Genomic DNA, 16,517 nt, shown 5'->3' on the forward strand with positions numbered 1-16,517 from the left:
TTCCCGGGCTAAGGGGTCGGGGCGGCAGATTGCCCCCTCAGTGCCCCGCAGGATGGAGTCTCCCACAACAAACACCTTACACTTTGTCTTGGGGAGAGTGTGGCCAGTAGCTGCGGTCGAGCCTGGGTTGCCTGCGGGAGCTGGCAACTGTGTGGGCTGTGCTGGGGCTGCAAGAGGTACGAATCTGTTGCTAAGCTCCGGCGGGGCAGGGGCCTTGGTGCGGCGGGCCTTGGGGCCCTTGACCACCTTGGTCCATGCCCCTGATGATCTACTCGGGTTCCTTCCGACCCTAGAAACTAGAAAACTATGTTGTCCCTAAAGCACCTTTTCTGCCCTTCTCTTTAGCATACACACTGGCTGAGCTTGGACAATAAACTTGCTTCAGGAGTCTGGAGTCAGCCACCCAGATGACATAGTCAGCCCAACAAAGTTGATACCAGATGATCACTACCTCAATACTCATGGTGTTTGCTTGCAGGAGGATGCCAACGCTCCTACATCTCTTTTCTCACTGGATTTGGAGGATCTTCCACTGGCAGCACTGATGGTACCTCTCCAACAACTTTAGAGGTCTCCTGTACATTGCTGTAGCAGAACACAGGTTGTGCCTAACACTTTAAGGGGTCTAAGCAGGCAGCAGGCAGTGGGAGCAGACCCAATTAGGCAGTCACATGTTAGGCAGGAGGCTGCCTGATTGGGTCTGCTCCTACCTGCAGGCTCCTTGCTGCCTGTTCAGACCTCTTAAAGTGGCAGGCACAACTTGTGCTCTGCCACAGTTGTCCATGACTCAGCTCCATGCAGCACGGTGGGGATCACGACTGCTTGATAAAATCATAAGCCTGGTTTTGTATTTGGCATTGAGCTCTTTCAACACCTGTTTCTTCAAGTGTCCAAAGGCTGCACACGCACATTTCAGGCAAAGTTGGCTTTATTTGATGTCAGTGAGAGATACCTTCTGAAGTACTGGAAATACTCAACTTTCTCCAGAGTCTTGCTGTGGATCTGGATTACTGGAGCTGGGGACTGTTCATTAGGAGTTTTGTTGGTGGAGCACCTTAACTTAACATTTGGAAGACATCAGTTCCATTTACTTGTATGGCTTGGTAAAGATGTTGATGATTGCCTGAAGATCTGCTTCTGAGTAAATGCACACTACAGCATTATCAGCATACTGGAGCTCAATGACTGTGGCTGGCGTGGTCTTGGTTTTGGTTCAGAGTAAGCTGAGGTTAAATAGCTTAGCAACCTTTCAGCAGTTTAGCTCCACTCCAGCTGGAAGCTTGTTGGTAGTCAGATGCAACATCACAACAAGGAATACTGAGAAGAGTGTTGGAGTGATGATACAGCCTTGCTTAACTCCTGTTTTAACCTCAAAAGGATCTGCAATTACTGAGAACCACCGCTCATATACCATCATGGAGCAGGCAGAAAATGGTGACAAATTGAAGTAGGCATCCATACTTCAGAAGGATCCTCCACAACACTTCTCAGCTGTTTTGTGAGGTCAAAGGCAGCCATGTAGAAAGGCTTATGTTGTTCCTGACATTTCTCCTGCAGGAGCTGCATGTGTGCTAACGCTCCTGAAGCCAGAGGTTTTTGGCTAGATGGTCTTGCCCCTCTACTTGGAGTCAGATCAAATCGCCATATTTCGCAGTCAGAAAGGAATTTTACCCCATGATCAGACTGGTACAGACTGTTAGGGTTTTTGGCTTCCTCTGTAGCAGAGGTATTACCCTCTACCTGGGATCTCTTGAGCATATATTGACATTTAATAGAAGCAGGATATTGGCTGCTGTGGCTCCCCTAATTTACCTGTGACAGGTTAGGGTCTATGTTGTGTCAGGGTTGAAGACAGTCTTACAGAGAGTTTTGATGATGGTTTGGATAGGGATGATCCTGTCTCAGGCAAGGGGTTGGACTAGATGACCTCTTCCAGCCCTACTTCTCTATGATTCTATGATAAACTATGCTAATGGCCAGCAAAATTCCTTGGGGGCAGATGGAAATTTAATTTCTGAGATTCAGGAAAACAGCAGTCCTAAGAGATCCAGCCTAAATGTGATAGTTCTTTAAATATGAGACACTAAATAAACTGCCTAATCATGTTCAAATTATGTAAAAATAGCAGTTTAAAATTCTGTCAAAACAATGATTAAGAATGGGAAATCACTAGGACTCAAAGGCTGGCTAGTGGAGGTGACAAATGTAGGACTGCAGACTTGCAAGTGCCTTAATCTTCTCTAATCCTGTCAAGCAATATTCAACCAAATTTTCATACTGAAAACTGGATAAAGAATTACCCTGCAGAGCCACAAGAATACGTTAACAAGGGAGTAACCCAGAACATAACCTGTCTTTGGAAAAATATTAATATTTCATAGATTTCATAGACATTTGGGGTGGAAGGGACCCTGGAGGATCATTGAGTCCAGCCCCCCAGTATAGTTTCTAAAGGGCAGAACAAGCTATTAAATAGTATTGAGTTTATTATTTAATAAAATGTTAACAAGCGCGAGTGAAACTGGTAACCATGAACTGAGACTTACCTTGGGAGGCTGCTCTATTCCAATGAAGCAAGGCTCGAGGGTAAGTTTCATTCTCTCCAACTATGCTGGCCTCTTCTGCAGAGAAAGTCATTCATTAAAAGTGGGAACATGACATGCAAGCTCCTTACTGTATTCTACACTGTAAATGGGTGAGCATGTGCAAAGACAAACTGTCCTGCTGAACTGGACTAAAGGGCTGAAACTCAAAGTTTACTCTGCCAAAAGCTGGCTATATATTTCCACCTCTGTACTCCTCTGCTGGTGCAAAAGGGACAGGATCTTTAGGTAATATACAGGTAGTACAGCTGTATCCCTCTCCAACCTTATACTACTTCCTAGGTTCCCAGGTGGGCCAAATATGAAGCAACAGTCCACATCTGGCACAGCATTCACTCCAGCTAGAGAAATCTGAGTAACCTAGCATAACATCAAAGTTTCACATTTAGCCTATTCCATGTTTCAGCCATGACCAACTCGGTCTTTTTATCAGGGAAATGTGAGGTGGATCACGAGACATTCCTTTTGTTAGATCCTGTGCCAACCACTCCTCAGCTGCACTTGGAGGGGATCTAGCCCACTGTGCTTATAAAGAGGCATTTATCTCGTGAGGAAAACCTCCAGCAGTGCCACCCAAGTAATTAGAGTATAATTATATCCACCACCTCATTGGCAGTAAAGAATAATTTCAGGTGCTGTGCAACAATATTTGAATCTACTTACAATAAACATAAAAAGTTCATTTGGAGTTTTCCTTGTAAATGTACTGAGAAAGTTACCAAATTTGATATCAACATGAAATAGTAACTACTGAATATCTCAGAACCCATACAGAGTCTTTTCTGCTTATCCCAGAAAAAGCTTCTCTGTTCTTCACAAAGCCATAACACATTGTTGAAAGAGGAGCTTTAACAGCAATGGGTTATTGCTCAGGTTCCTATGTGCTTTACACACCTAAAGAGCTTAAATAAATATGCTCCTTTTAAAGCTCTGATAGTACAGTACTGTTGTTTTGGAAGGATGTATAAAATAATTAATGTTGATGAATCAAGTTAGAAAAGTCATCATGGAAAATGAAACAAAGTATATTGATCTTGCAGATGATCTACAGATTTTTGAATAATAGCTGCTCTTATTTTAATGGGGATTAGAGGGTTCTCTCATTCCTTGGAGTCTCAGAACAGCAGAGACTTCCTATGCCTGAAGAAGGGTGATCGCACCTGAAAGCTTACTAAGAACTTTTTTCCAACTACTCAGTTGGTCTAATTAGAGTTATCACATCTACCCAAAGAACGCTGCTTGCCTATGTCCTAGAGCAACACAACTACAACCAAAACCCAGCAACTGGGATTAGAGTAATTTATGACACTACCAAGTTTTAGGGGCTAGATTTTTCAGGAATCTTCTGCACCTATAACAGAGCCAGACTTTCATAAAATTAAATTTCAGTCAGGCACCTACATAAAATGACCAAATATTAAGTACTCAGCAATTCTTATGCCAAACAATGGGAGCTGGGCACATTTGAAAATCTGGCTTTAACTGTAAATTTTGAACTTGGGGGTGTATTTAAAAATGCCTCCTTCCCCCTGAAATTCTGTAACAAATTCGTCTATAGGAATTACTTTATGTTTCATATCAAAGTATGCAGGTTTAGCATGAATTCACACTTCTGGCTGTCTGTTTTGTCTTAGCACACACCATCTTTCAGTACAGCTATAGCATCCAATCATCTTTTTGAAGCTTAGTTACTGTACACACAGGCTTCATCCAGACATGGTGTGGATGTTTGATTCTCCAGGGATAACTAGTAGCCATGCACCTTGGGCTGCTGCTAGTTGTCCCTGGGGAATGCCTGTGCCACGCACGCTCTGGACATGGCCACAGGGTGCATCGATCTACACATGCACTTTACTACAGAGCTGACTAACTAGCTCAACAGTAAAGTCACTGGCTACATGTGTGCCCATATTAGGTGGCAGTTAACTCCACTGTAGGATAGTACTGTCCGGGACAAGTACTATCCTATAGTGGAGTAGTTACATGCACCAAAACACCTGTGTTGATGGTGACTGGGGCTGGCTGGGACACAAGGGTGCTACAGTGTGGGGGCTACCTGCTGACTTGCCCCACACTAACACCCTTGTGCTCCAGCCAGCTCCTCTGCAGCACACTGAGCTGGTCAGGAGCAGCTCTGGGCTGACAGCGAGCTGGGGTTACTCTGCCCCAGCTCAACATGCTGTGGTCCTGGGTGCATGTGTAAATGCTGCACCTGGAAGCAATAAACACTGGCACAATTGCTACATGCTAATTGCATGTGTAGGGTAGTAATAACAACTAGTCAGAAATTATTACAGGGTAGTAGTAATTTCAGAAATGTACTGAAATTCCAGGTTTTACCTGCCATTGTCACAAGTAAAAGATTACCGAGGAAATATTAAGAGGGCTGAATAGCTGAAGACACTGGTAATATAAAAATCAATTATTTTACCTCTAAAGTATTTCTTTCACATTTGAAACACTGCTACCATGTGGTAGTAACTGCATCCACACATAGGACTGATAGTACAACTGGTATTCTTAGAGACTATGGAAATTAGCCCTCTTGTTTTCTGACAAAATGCCCTCCAGGTCAAGACTCGTATGGCAAGCTTCCAAAACACCTGACTATAGCTGTATTTTTTAGGGGTGGAGAGTGGGGAGGGGAAGGTCAGTCTTTTAGGTGCTAAAAAGGTACCTCTTGACAATGTTAAATGGGCCCAGGAAGGAGGGAGGACAAAATCAAAACTATATATTCTACTAGCAAGTCAATTTGTGTGCTTCATAACGTGCTGGCTGCTAGTAGACTATTTACTTAGCTCCCCATCCTTCCTGTAATATGTCCCTATAACTCTGAGTTGTAGCAGACCTTACTATGATCACCCACTTTCAAAGGAAGCTTGATTCAATTATTAAAAGCTTTTCCAAATCTAACAAAGAAGCTTAGCTGCCTGACCAACTACTCATCACATTTTCAAATCAAAAACAGGAGGGCAGCCACACCTGACTAGGAAGTAAAAGATGACCTCTCCTTGTTCCACCCTCTCTCCTCTCCTACTGAAGTTAGCCTGATTTCAAATGTTCAATAATTGTTGTGTCAGGAAAACCCCCCCAATGATTCTCAAAACATAGAAAAGTAGTCAGAATGGCAAAGTATACTTGCTTTCAACGAAAATCTGCTAGTTTAGACCAGCTATTTATCCCCAAATTCTTTTGGCAAGGATGAATTCCATTTTAAACGGAAACTGTTTGATGATTTAATGCAGCCCCTTACTCTGATCAAGTATGAAGGCAGCGTTGCTTTGTGCCACTTCATAGCCTTGTTCTGCCAATAAGAGATACTGAACCACAGCAGAATTTGAATCACCATCTTTATAGCTATTGTAGGCAGTCATGAGCCGCTCAGACCAACGCCCTCGTTCACATACATTCTTAAATAACTGCAAGGGAAAAAACAGCAGTAACAACAATATAAAAAACACACTGTCAGCATTTTTTAAGAAGAAGCTTGTTTCTATGAGGTACAGCTTTAAGAAGTCTGCTTATGCAGATATACTGGAGGCTGCAGAAGGTGGACACAGTATAACCTAGGTACCTCATGGCACAAGTTAATACTCATGCCAAATAACAGAAGGACTTAAGATGTAAGCAGACTCAAGCCAGTAAGTAAAAATGTACTGCATCTGATAATGTACAGGGCTTCATCTGTCATAATTCTGCATGCCAACGATGGTGTCTATTTTAACCTCGGCAAAAAACAGCCTAACCCAAGGAGAGAAAAGGAAACATGGGAGTCCAAGGCAAGACAACACAATAACAACAAAATAATGATAGCTCTACTGCGATCAGGCAGGGGTCTTGTTTTCAGCAAGGCTGTTTTTATTTCATGTGTTCACATGCAGGAGCTGTATTTTTCTTATTGTTTCAAGCAACAAGTTATAAAATTAAAATCTGCAACTTTTCCTTGCTGGGCATTCAGTGCTAAAACAAATGAAATTTTTGTTTTTCTTATTTGCTTTCTTGCTAAATCCTTCTATTTTTTGCTAATTTAAAGTGAAACTATTGCAACATTTCCAGTATGCTGTAACAGAATAGCACCAAATCTAGAAGTCTTGCCTTGTATTATCAACCTCTGCTGCATTCCGTAAGCTTTATGAAATACAGTCTTCACTCTGCAGGCAAAATTCACCACTGATGTAAGAGGGTACAAATGTTGCCTGTAATAATTCTCTCTCAACCAAAGCTAATTTGTAAGTTTATGAAGAGAGGTACTTACTTCAACAGCAGTATGACAGGATCGCATCACTCCAGTGCCAGTAGCATGCATTTGTGCCAAATTATAGAAAGCCAGAATGTGACCCCCTTGGGAAGCCAAGTTAAAGTATTTCAAAGCCTGTTTATAGTCTCTCTTGACTCCAATACCATCTACAAAAGAAAGACTAGGTAAACAATATTCATTGGTTTGGATACCCTGCCAAGCAAAATTGCAAATAAAATAAAAAAAGATGACTTGTTTGTATAGTTAAAAGTAGCTAAAAGCAAATTGTTATAAAAATATCAAGTAACATCAACAGTAGCAGGAACATGCTTTACCATTTCCTGAAGAGGAATTGGGCCTATATGCTCAACCCTGGCCTGCAACATCATGTCATCTGGATCTGGAAGCTTGGCAGTGGGGAAGCAATGTCCCCATTCCTCTGCTGCCAAATTTCCAGACTTACGGGAAACTCCAGAGCTTGAGCGCTAGATTGGGCACCCAATTTCAGCATGCAGGACTGGGTCAGGGACGTGACACTGGGCCCCTGGGGCCCAACTGCAGTCAGTAGGGGTGATGCCATGCTCCTAGTGGCCCAATTCCAGTGTGCAGGGCGGGGTGAGGGTGGTGTTGGGCCCTAGGAACTGATTCTGGTGTACGGGGCTAGATCTGACCTGCTGACTGGCTCCACACCACTTACTGGGCCCACTGAGCCCAAGGTTTAAGTACCACTGCATTAAGCAATCTAAATTCCTGCAATAAATGTATCAACTCATGTTAAGTACATGCCTGGTGCTCCACTGACATCTAGTGAACATTGAATGGACTAGCAAATCTCTTCCGTTTCTGCAGATCCATCATCTATTCAGAAGCTACTTACTGTAATACATGGAGCCTAGCTGCAGCTGTCCGTCCACCCATCCCTGTTCTGCAGCTTTCTGGAAATATTTCAGCGCCAGTTCATAGTTCTGTAGAAGAGCCAGTCATTAGAGCAAACCATGACAGCATGGTAAGAACATATATACTGATCAAAACAAAGGACTTGCATCCCTGTGTGTCAAGAATTGACTATACAGCCCGTAAAACTTAACACATTACAGGAAAATGGTGTAAAACATGGTATACATGTTTTCCCATCCAGCCATGTTGAAAATTACATTCAAACACAAAGGAGCTATTATTCTATTAAGACGACTATGCAATGATATTCTTACTTGACAGATCCACACAGCAGTGTTTGCTGACAAGTGTACACAACAGGATTTATTAACAATCAACTGCCCCACTTGTCTTACAGGTTCTCCTAATTTCCTCTTCAAAAAGTATTTCTAGTAACTATAGGACATGGCCATACACCTTCTTGTGAATACCTAATTAATTTATATTAAATGGGATGGACATGCTGTACTGTTTCAGAAGCCAGCAGCTCTGTAAGCACTTAGCTATACTATTTAGCTTTGAACTAGTTCAACAATACCATTGAGAAATCTGTTTTTGAACAGCTGAACATAAGCTCCCTTGCATATGGAAACACTGGCAAGGTAATTAAACAAGCAGTTGACCCTTCAGTGTTCCATAAAGTCTAGACAACAAACTTACATCCCAGGAGGCAAAGCACAAAATAAGAACAATCTAGATTTGTGAACCATATTTTAGGAGGAAAAATAAAATACTTTCTGAATCTAGCTATAAGAATTATTTTTGTGATGCAACTAGACTTTAAAGCATGAAACACATCAGATGTGAAGGGAAAGTCATCTTATTACTGTACTTTTAATTCCAAGATAACACTTTTATCTGTCACCTACCACAGTTTAAGAGTTTATTCATCAAGATCAAGGTTAACAAGATATTATTCCAACTCACCACTGGAACTCCTCTTCCATATAGATAAGCCATTCCTAGTCCACTCTGCCCAACCGGATTACCCTGAAAACAGAGGAACACACTTCTGGGAAAAAGAGGGACTTTGCTATGAGTGTGTGCAGTCTTTAATAATCTTGGATATTTACTGGGTTGTGTACTGCTTAAGATGAACAGAATTTCATAAACTTAAATGTTATAGTCTGTTTAAGCCCTGCACTAGCAGTATCTTCCAAGTATTTTCCCAACTTTATTCTGTTTCCGCTCCAGTGATTTCAGTGGAAAATGAGGGCATGTGATACTAGTGGTGAGATTTTGCGTCTTACTTCTAAAATAAAGTATGGCACTTGCAATTCAGGGAGAGAAGCAGATAAGGCAGCTTTGGACATCTTTGTGCCATCTAAATCCTGCGCTCTGGCAGCTGGATAGATCACAAATAAGCCAGATCCAGTCTGTGGACTGTATGTCTGATACCCCTGAGTTAAAGGACATTACATTCAGGTCTCCCATATCCTAAAGCTGTGTTCTTACCACTGGGTTCTTTTGTGCCATGGGTTATTTTTCACAAAGCAGAGAACCTTCACAAGTCTTGGCCTTGTCTCAATGCAAAACAGGAAAAATTTGAAAATGGGAAATTTTTGTGGGATAGGAAAACACTTCCTTAGCCAAGAACTTCCCATTTTGACCTTTTTATTTTAACTTGTAAGCAAACATACCATATCTGCAGCTTTCTTGAAATACTGAAGAGCAGTCTCATTGCTCTGAGGTACAACATCACTTCCTTCTGAATACATCTAGAAGACATAAATAGGGTTAATCATTAAGAAAGAAGTCTAACACATAATTTGGGGTGGATAAGACGAAGAACCTTAACTGGCTTTTTATGTGATGTTAAATGCTTGTTTTATTGATGGATAATGAAACATTAAAATATTATATGTTAAAATATCCCCTAAATATTATGGGTAAGCACAGGTCTTTAAGCACTTAATTAGTTGTCTCAAGGGGTGTCTGCAGTGTCTGGAAGCAGTGGCACCTTCAGAGAAAGAGTATGTTGTGCTTGCCTGAGCCACTCTTCCTCTGTTGGTCCTCACCAGCACCCAACTCTCAACTGTGGCTCCAAGTAGCTGCCTGCATGCAACAGCCACACCCCATTAAATCGCCTCGACGGGTGGGCCAAACCAGGAGAGGGTACTCTGTCAGTCTCTAGACCTCTGGAAAGATAGGGACATGCCTATCCCTGCATTCAAAGTCTGACTCTAGTTGACAGGGCAGACGAGACCCTTGTATGGTCCAACGGCCATGATGGCGATACAGCAATGCGCAGTGGATTGTGCAGAGCAGGACAAGACACAAAAGATGCCCTGATCATTTGCTGCACCTGGGCCAAATTACAGCTGCCTTGACACTGTCTTGCCACTGGTTACCTATTGACTCAGACAAGAGAGTGAGCCTGATGCTGCATAACTTTTCCTCACTCAAATCCAAATCCTGCGCAACTCAGATCCAGCACAAGCCCTGTGGTGACAGGCCTGTGACAAAGCAGCAGGTGTGGACACACTAGAAGCTGTAGCTGCAAACCTGCACATGGGCGGCTCTGGGCTTTGGGTCACTTTCTACTGGACAGAAGCAGCAGTAGAACTCAGCAGCCCCCTGGGTGACTGAGCAGCCCTATTCAGGACTGCACTGCTCACCTCCTAGAACAAGGAAGGGGCTAGAAAAGGTGCCCCAACATTGTCTGCTTCACCTCACCCTGACCAGCACACCGTGGCTGGCAAGGGTCCTGCTACAGTAGTTAAGGGGGAAAAAAAAAAAAAAATCAAATCTCCCTCAAGCTGGCTGGAGTGGTCATGGCAGCGGAGCCAAATGGGAAGCAGGTGTTAACGTTGCTATACAAAACAGCCTAGTCAAGAAGCTGACCTACCTGCCTAAAGGAGTGACTGACTGACTGATGGTGCTCAAACTCCCCCTGCTCAGCAAAAAGTGCACCACTATCATCAGTGCATATGTCCCTACCATGACCAACTCTGATGAAGTCAAGGACCAGTTCTACAATGACCTCCACTCTATGATTGCTGCTGTACCAAAGCCTGACCATCTCTTCCTCCTTAGTGATTTCAGTGCCAGGACTGGCTCTGGCTGCCAAGCATGGGATGGCATCATTGGGAATCATGGGATCAGAAGCTGCAATAGCAATGGTCTTCTCCTACTCAGACTATGTGCTGAACATGAGCTCCTGGTTGCCAACACTGTGTTCTGTCTCCCCAACTGGAAGAAGGCATCATGGATGCACTCTCACTCCAAGCACTGGAATCTCATCGACTATGTCATCATCCAAAGAAGGGACAGACATGATGTCCATGTAACCAAAGTGATGTGTGGCGCCAACTGACTCATCATCTCCTTACTAAAGATCACTGTTCAAACCAGATTGTGTCCACAAACACAAAGTGAACCAAAGCACCTCAACACTGCAGGGCTGATAAACAACAGCACTGGTTTATCTTTTGCGAACCATCTGAAAGATCAGCTTCACACTATACCACTACATTCCAGCTCCGTCGAAGCCAACTGGGAGCATCTGCAGACACAAAGACTGGTTTGATGAAAATGAGGAGATACAACAGGTGCTGAAAGAGAAGCAACGTCTCTACAGAGCCTACCTCTATAAGTCTGTGTCAGCACAACATGCCTACAGCTCAATACGGACCATTCATCCAGCACTATGCTGACTGCAACGATGCAAAGTTCTTTGACACCATAAAGGCTGTCTACAGTCTGCACGTCCTCAGATCCTCCCCTCTGCTGTCTGCCAATGGAACCATGCTGCTAAATGACAAGGCCCAGATCCTCCAGAGATGGGCTGAACACTTCAGCACTGTCCTCAATCAGACATCCTCCATCAACATAGACACCATATGCAAGCTGCCTCAAATCATCATCAACACTTCACTTGAAGCTCTGCCTACAAGTGTGGAAATCCAAAAGGCCATGCAAACATCTAGTGGCAAAGCTCCTTGAGCCAATGTGATTTCAGCAGAGGCCTACAGATTAGGTGGTCACAGCCTCATGGAGAAACTAACCAAGATCTTCTGCAGTATGTGGGTGCAGGTGGTAGGCCCTCAAGAATTCAAGGATGTCTCCATCATCCACCTGTACAAGAGGAAGGGAAATTGCCAACTCTGTGACAACCACAGGGTCATCTTCCTCCTCTCAATTGCCAGCAAGATTCTCATGACAGTCCTCCTCAACCAGCTGACTAGCCATCTCAACAACTTACTGCCTGAGAGTCAATGCGGATTCAGAAAAGGATGTGGAACCACCAACATGGTGTTTGCAGCCTGGCAGCTTCAAGAAAAGTGCCAGGAACAGAACATCCACCTTCTCCTCATGTTCATCAACCTCACCAAAGCCTTCGACACAGTGAACTGTGAAGGGCTCTGGGAACTCATGAAGAAGTATGGATGCCCTGGAAAATTCATCAATATGGTTTGACAGTTCCATGACAGCATGATGGCACACATCCTTGCGAACAGCAAATGCTCTAACTCCTTTCTGGTCACAAATGGCATCAAGCAGGGCTGTGTGCTCACACCTACCCTCTTCAGCATGGTGTTCTCTGCCATGCTGTTAGATGCCTTCCAAGATGATGACCGTGGTATGGGGATCAGGTACCATTCCAGTACAGACATCTTCAACCTGCGCAGAATCTGAGTGAGCTCTAAAGTCCAGACAGCCACGCTTTGTGACTTCCTCTTCACTGATGACTGTGCATTATGCACAGGCTCAGAGGCTGACATGCAACGGTCCGTGGACCGAGTCTCATCAGCCTGTGACAACTTCAAACACACTATAAACACAAAGAAGACTGAAGTGATGTTTCAACCTGCACCTGACACAACACCCCAGGAACCACATGTCTCAGTTAAAAGCCAACAACTGTTGATGGCCAACAAGTTTGCCTATCCAGGCAGCACACTCTCTCATACTGTCCACACTGATGACAAAATCAATGTGAGGCTAGCAAAACCCAGCGTGGCCTTCGCAGACTCCGGAAGTCAATCTGGGACCTCAGAGGCATCGGAATGTCAATGATAGCTTTGTAAACCTTCAGTTTCATTCCCTCAACCCTCCTTTATGCCTGCAAAACCTGGACTGTCTACCAGCATCATGCCAAAAAACTAATCCACTTCCACCTGTGCTGCCTGTGAAAGATACTAAAGATCAAATAGCAGGACAACATTCTGGACATGGAGGTGCTCAGAAGATTATCTCTCCCCAGTATCCACACCCTACTGAAACTGGCACAGCTAAGATAAGCCAGCCACTTTTCAAGAATATCTGACACTCACCTGCTGAAGAAAATCTATGGCGAAGTGTCAAATGGAGTATGTATTCGTGGCACACCAAAGAAGTGGTGCAAGGACACCCTAAAGATGTCCCTAAAGAGTTCTGGCATTGATCCAGAGTTGTGGGAGCAAATAGCTTGTGACATCTATCCTGGAGGTCATTCATTCAGAGTGGAGCATTGGCCTTCAAGCAGTGGCACACTGCAGAGGCAGTGACGAAGTATGTGGCCAGGAAAACAAGGATGTCTTGTGTCCAATCCTCATCGCTCTCCTGCCCCTGCTGCAGTAAATTGTTCAGGGCAAAGATTGGGCTTATAAATCACCTGCGTACCCACATGACTTAGCCTCCACCCCCTCCTCTCTCTTCTTTTTCCTTTTTCTTTTCTTTCTCCCTCCCTTTTTCTTTCCCACTTCCTTTCCCCCTCCCCTTGTCCTGCCCCAGATGCGGTCATCTTCACTTGCGAAGGACAAACAACTAGTTGTCTCAAAACTCTCCCTAAAAACCCCCAAAATGCACCACCACAAAAACACACATACTTATGAACAGAAATTGCTAATCTCAAATTAAATCAAATTAATGTGCACACTGTACATCCTAAAGTTCAGCTACCACAGTGCTCTAGTAACAGCAATGGATACTATACACACACACATAGCTAAAATGCCAGAACAGTGTTAAAGTCACCAGAACAGGCCAGAAATCTTGTAAAACTATAGCTGTAAAATGGGGGTGAAGAGTGGGAAAGGGGAAGGAATAACTCCACAATTGGAAGACTAAAAATTCTGCACCTTCCACTGGAACATCTAATGGTATCCATTGGCTGTTACAAAGGGCATCTATACATGTGTCCTGGGGTCGGGAGAGGTATGTAGGGGGATGCATTTTAATTAGAGGCTCTCTGAAGTTACTCTAATTAAGATGTCTACAACATCTTGTGTATTCACCGTCCCAAGCTTCAAAACGGCAGCAATGCTTTAACTAAAGCTTGTATAATGAAGTTTAAAGCACCTCCACCACCATTTTGAAATGTGAGGATGCTGAATACATGTTTCATAGTAGTTAGGGGACAGAAGGGACCTGAATAGATCATTTAGTCTAACACCCTGCCACTGGCCAGAGCACACCCTGGGATCACATGACCCCAGACAGGTGTTCATCCAACCTCTTTTTGAATTTACCCAAGGTAGGAGCGAGAACCACTTCCCTAGGAAGTTGGTTCCAGATCCTAGCCACCCTAACAGTGAAAGAGTGCCTCCTAATCTCTAACCTGAACCTATTCTCCAGCAGCTTCTGGCCATTGTTCCTCGTCACCTCAGGTGTTGCTGGGAGGAACAGGACCCTTCCTATTTGCTGCTGATCTCCCCTAACGAGTTTGTGTTGAGCCAAAAAATCCCCCCTCAGCCTCCGCTTGCTGAGGCTGAACAGGTTCAGTCCTTCAGCATCTCCTCATAGGGCCTGTCCTGTTGCCCTCCAACCAAGCGGGTGGCCCTCCTCTGAACCCTCTCAAGGCAGGCCACATCCTTCTTAAAGTGCGGTGCCCAGAACTAGATGCAGTACTCCAATTGAGGCTGGACCAGTGTCGAGTAGAGGGGGAGTATCACCTCTCTGGACCAGCTTGAGATGCATCTTTGGATGCATGACAAGGTGCAACTGACTTTGCTGGCTGCTGTCTGGCGTTAGCGACTCATGTTCATCTTGGAGTCAATAACAACTCCAAGATCCCTTTCCGCCTCTGTGCTCACAAGGGGGGAGCTCCCCAGCTTGTATGTATGCTGTGGATTCCTTCTCCCCAGGTGCAGCACCCTGCATTTATCTATATTGAAGCCCGTCCCATTACCCAACTTCTGTAGTTTGTCTAACTCTAATTGCAGCCTCTCTCCCTTAGAGCGTGCCTACCTCTCCCCACATCTTGGTGTCATCGGCAAACTTAGACAACGTGTTTTCCACCCCCTCGTCCAAGTCGCTGATGAAGATGTTGAACAGTGTAGGCCCCAGGACCGAGCCCTGGGGGACCCCACTGTTCACATCCCGCCAGGTCGAGTATGACCCGTCCACCACCACCCTCTGGGTGCGCCCCATCAGCCAATTTTTGACCCATCCAACTGTGTGGGCATCAATGGCACAGTCGTTCAATTTATTAATGAGAATGGGGTGAGACAGTGTCAAAGGCCTTCTTATATTCCAGAAAGACTATGTCCATGGCGACACCATCATCCAGGGATTTAGTTACCTGGTCATAAATAGCCATCAGGTTGGTCTGGCAGGACCTGCCTTTGATGAACCCATGTTGATTTCCCCTGGGCATGATCTCCCCTGCTGGCCCCTCACAGATATGCTCCTTGATAATTTTTTCAAGGATTTTCCCCAAGACTGATGTGAGGCTTATGGGCCTATAGTTTCCTGGGTCCTCATTTCTCCCTTTCTTATAGATGGGGACCATGTGATGGTGAGGCTACTGAAGCATTCCAATTAGGACACTCCAGCAGACTCACTTAATTAGAATGCATTCAAACAGACGTCAAGCACGTGTACGGGCACTCAAAGATACCAGACAAACTGAACAATGCAGCTTGATCCAGCATAGTAATTCTTAAGTTGGATGCTCACAAAAACAATTATACACTGGAGGACCACATTTAAAAAAAAAGTGCTGCTCCACAGCAAAAAGCAGTGAAATGGAGAGCTAAAAGGTTAGCATTATTTCAGAGAACGGAACTAACACTCAGATGTATTAGTAATGTTACAACAGATCTACAATGACCGAGTAAACTATTCACTGGAGAGCTTCTTCACAGAGAAACCCCGCTAAAAACAAAACAAAGAAACAGCTTGTTCTTTGAGTGGAAAAATACCACACAACCTTTACACAAAACTTGACTCCCTTCAACCCAAACAGATCCCAAGTGTTCCAAACTGGAGAATGCAGAGCCAGATGCAAAAAACACCCTGCTCAGCAGCTGCCAAAACCTGAATTTGCCTAACTGGCTAGGCTTTTTTTTTTTTAATCTAAAAAAATAATTTTTTAGTGGCCAGCAGTTACTTCTGCATGTTAAGAATCGCTTCAGCCTGAACAGGTAGGCACCTATCTCTTGCCTAAGCCTCATGGGGGTTCCAGAAACCAGGTCAGAGCAGTCCCTAAATTATTTGAAGGGCTAACTGTGTTGATAACATCAGACTACTTGCAAAATGTAATCACAGCGCTTTTCTTTTTAAAATTAAAACTTCACTCTATAACAGCTTCATGACTACAGCACTTTTCCAGAAGTGACGTCTTTATAGTTACATAGTTTCTAGGGTCAGAAGGGACCTGAGCAGATCATCTAGTCCGACCCCCTGCCATGGCAGGAAAGAGTCCTGCGGTCAAACGATCCCAGCAAGATGTTTCATAGATTTCATAGACATTAGGGCTGGAAGGGACCTCGGGAGATCATCGAGTCCAGCCCCCTGCCCAAAGGGCAGGAAGTCAG

General features: G+C 44.2%; 1 protein-coding gene across 1 annotated transcript in view; it reads right to left on the reverse strand.

The window, feature by feature from the left end:
* Positions 1–16,517, reverse strand: part of SEL1L (SEL1L ERAD E3 ligase adaptor subunit) — a 55,611-nt gene that overhangs the window by 7,046 nt on the left and 32,048 nt on the right. The window contains exons 13-18 of the mRNA XM_019552261.1: positions 9,417–9,494; positions 8,704–8,766; positions 7,718–7,805; positions 6,859–7,007; positions 5,857–6,022; positions 2,547–2,621 (exon numbers count right to left, since the gene is read on the reverse strand). Coding sequence (XP_019407806.1) covers positions 2,547–2,621; positions 5,857–6,022; positions 6,859–7,007; positions 7,718–7,805; positions 8,704–8,766; positions 9,417–9,494 — 619 coding nt within the window. The remainder of the gene's footprint in view (positions 1–2,546; positions 2,622–5,856; positions 6,023–6,858; positions 7,008–7,717; positions 7,806–8,703; positions 8,767–9,416; positions 9,495–16,517) is intronic.

The sequence above is a fragment of the Crocodylus porosus genome, unplaced genomic scaffold (assembly GCF_001723895.1).
Source record: "Crocodylus porosus isolate Cpor-Errol unplaced genomic scaffold, CroPor_comp1, whole genome shotgun sequence".
Taxonomy (NCBI): Eukaryota; Metazoa; Chordata; order Crocodylia; family Crocodylidae; genus Crocodylus; species Crocodylus porosus.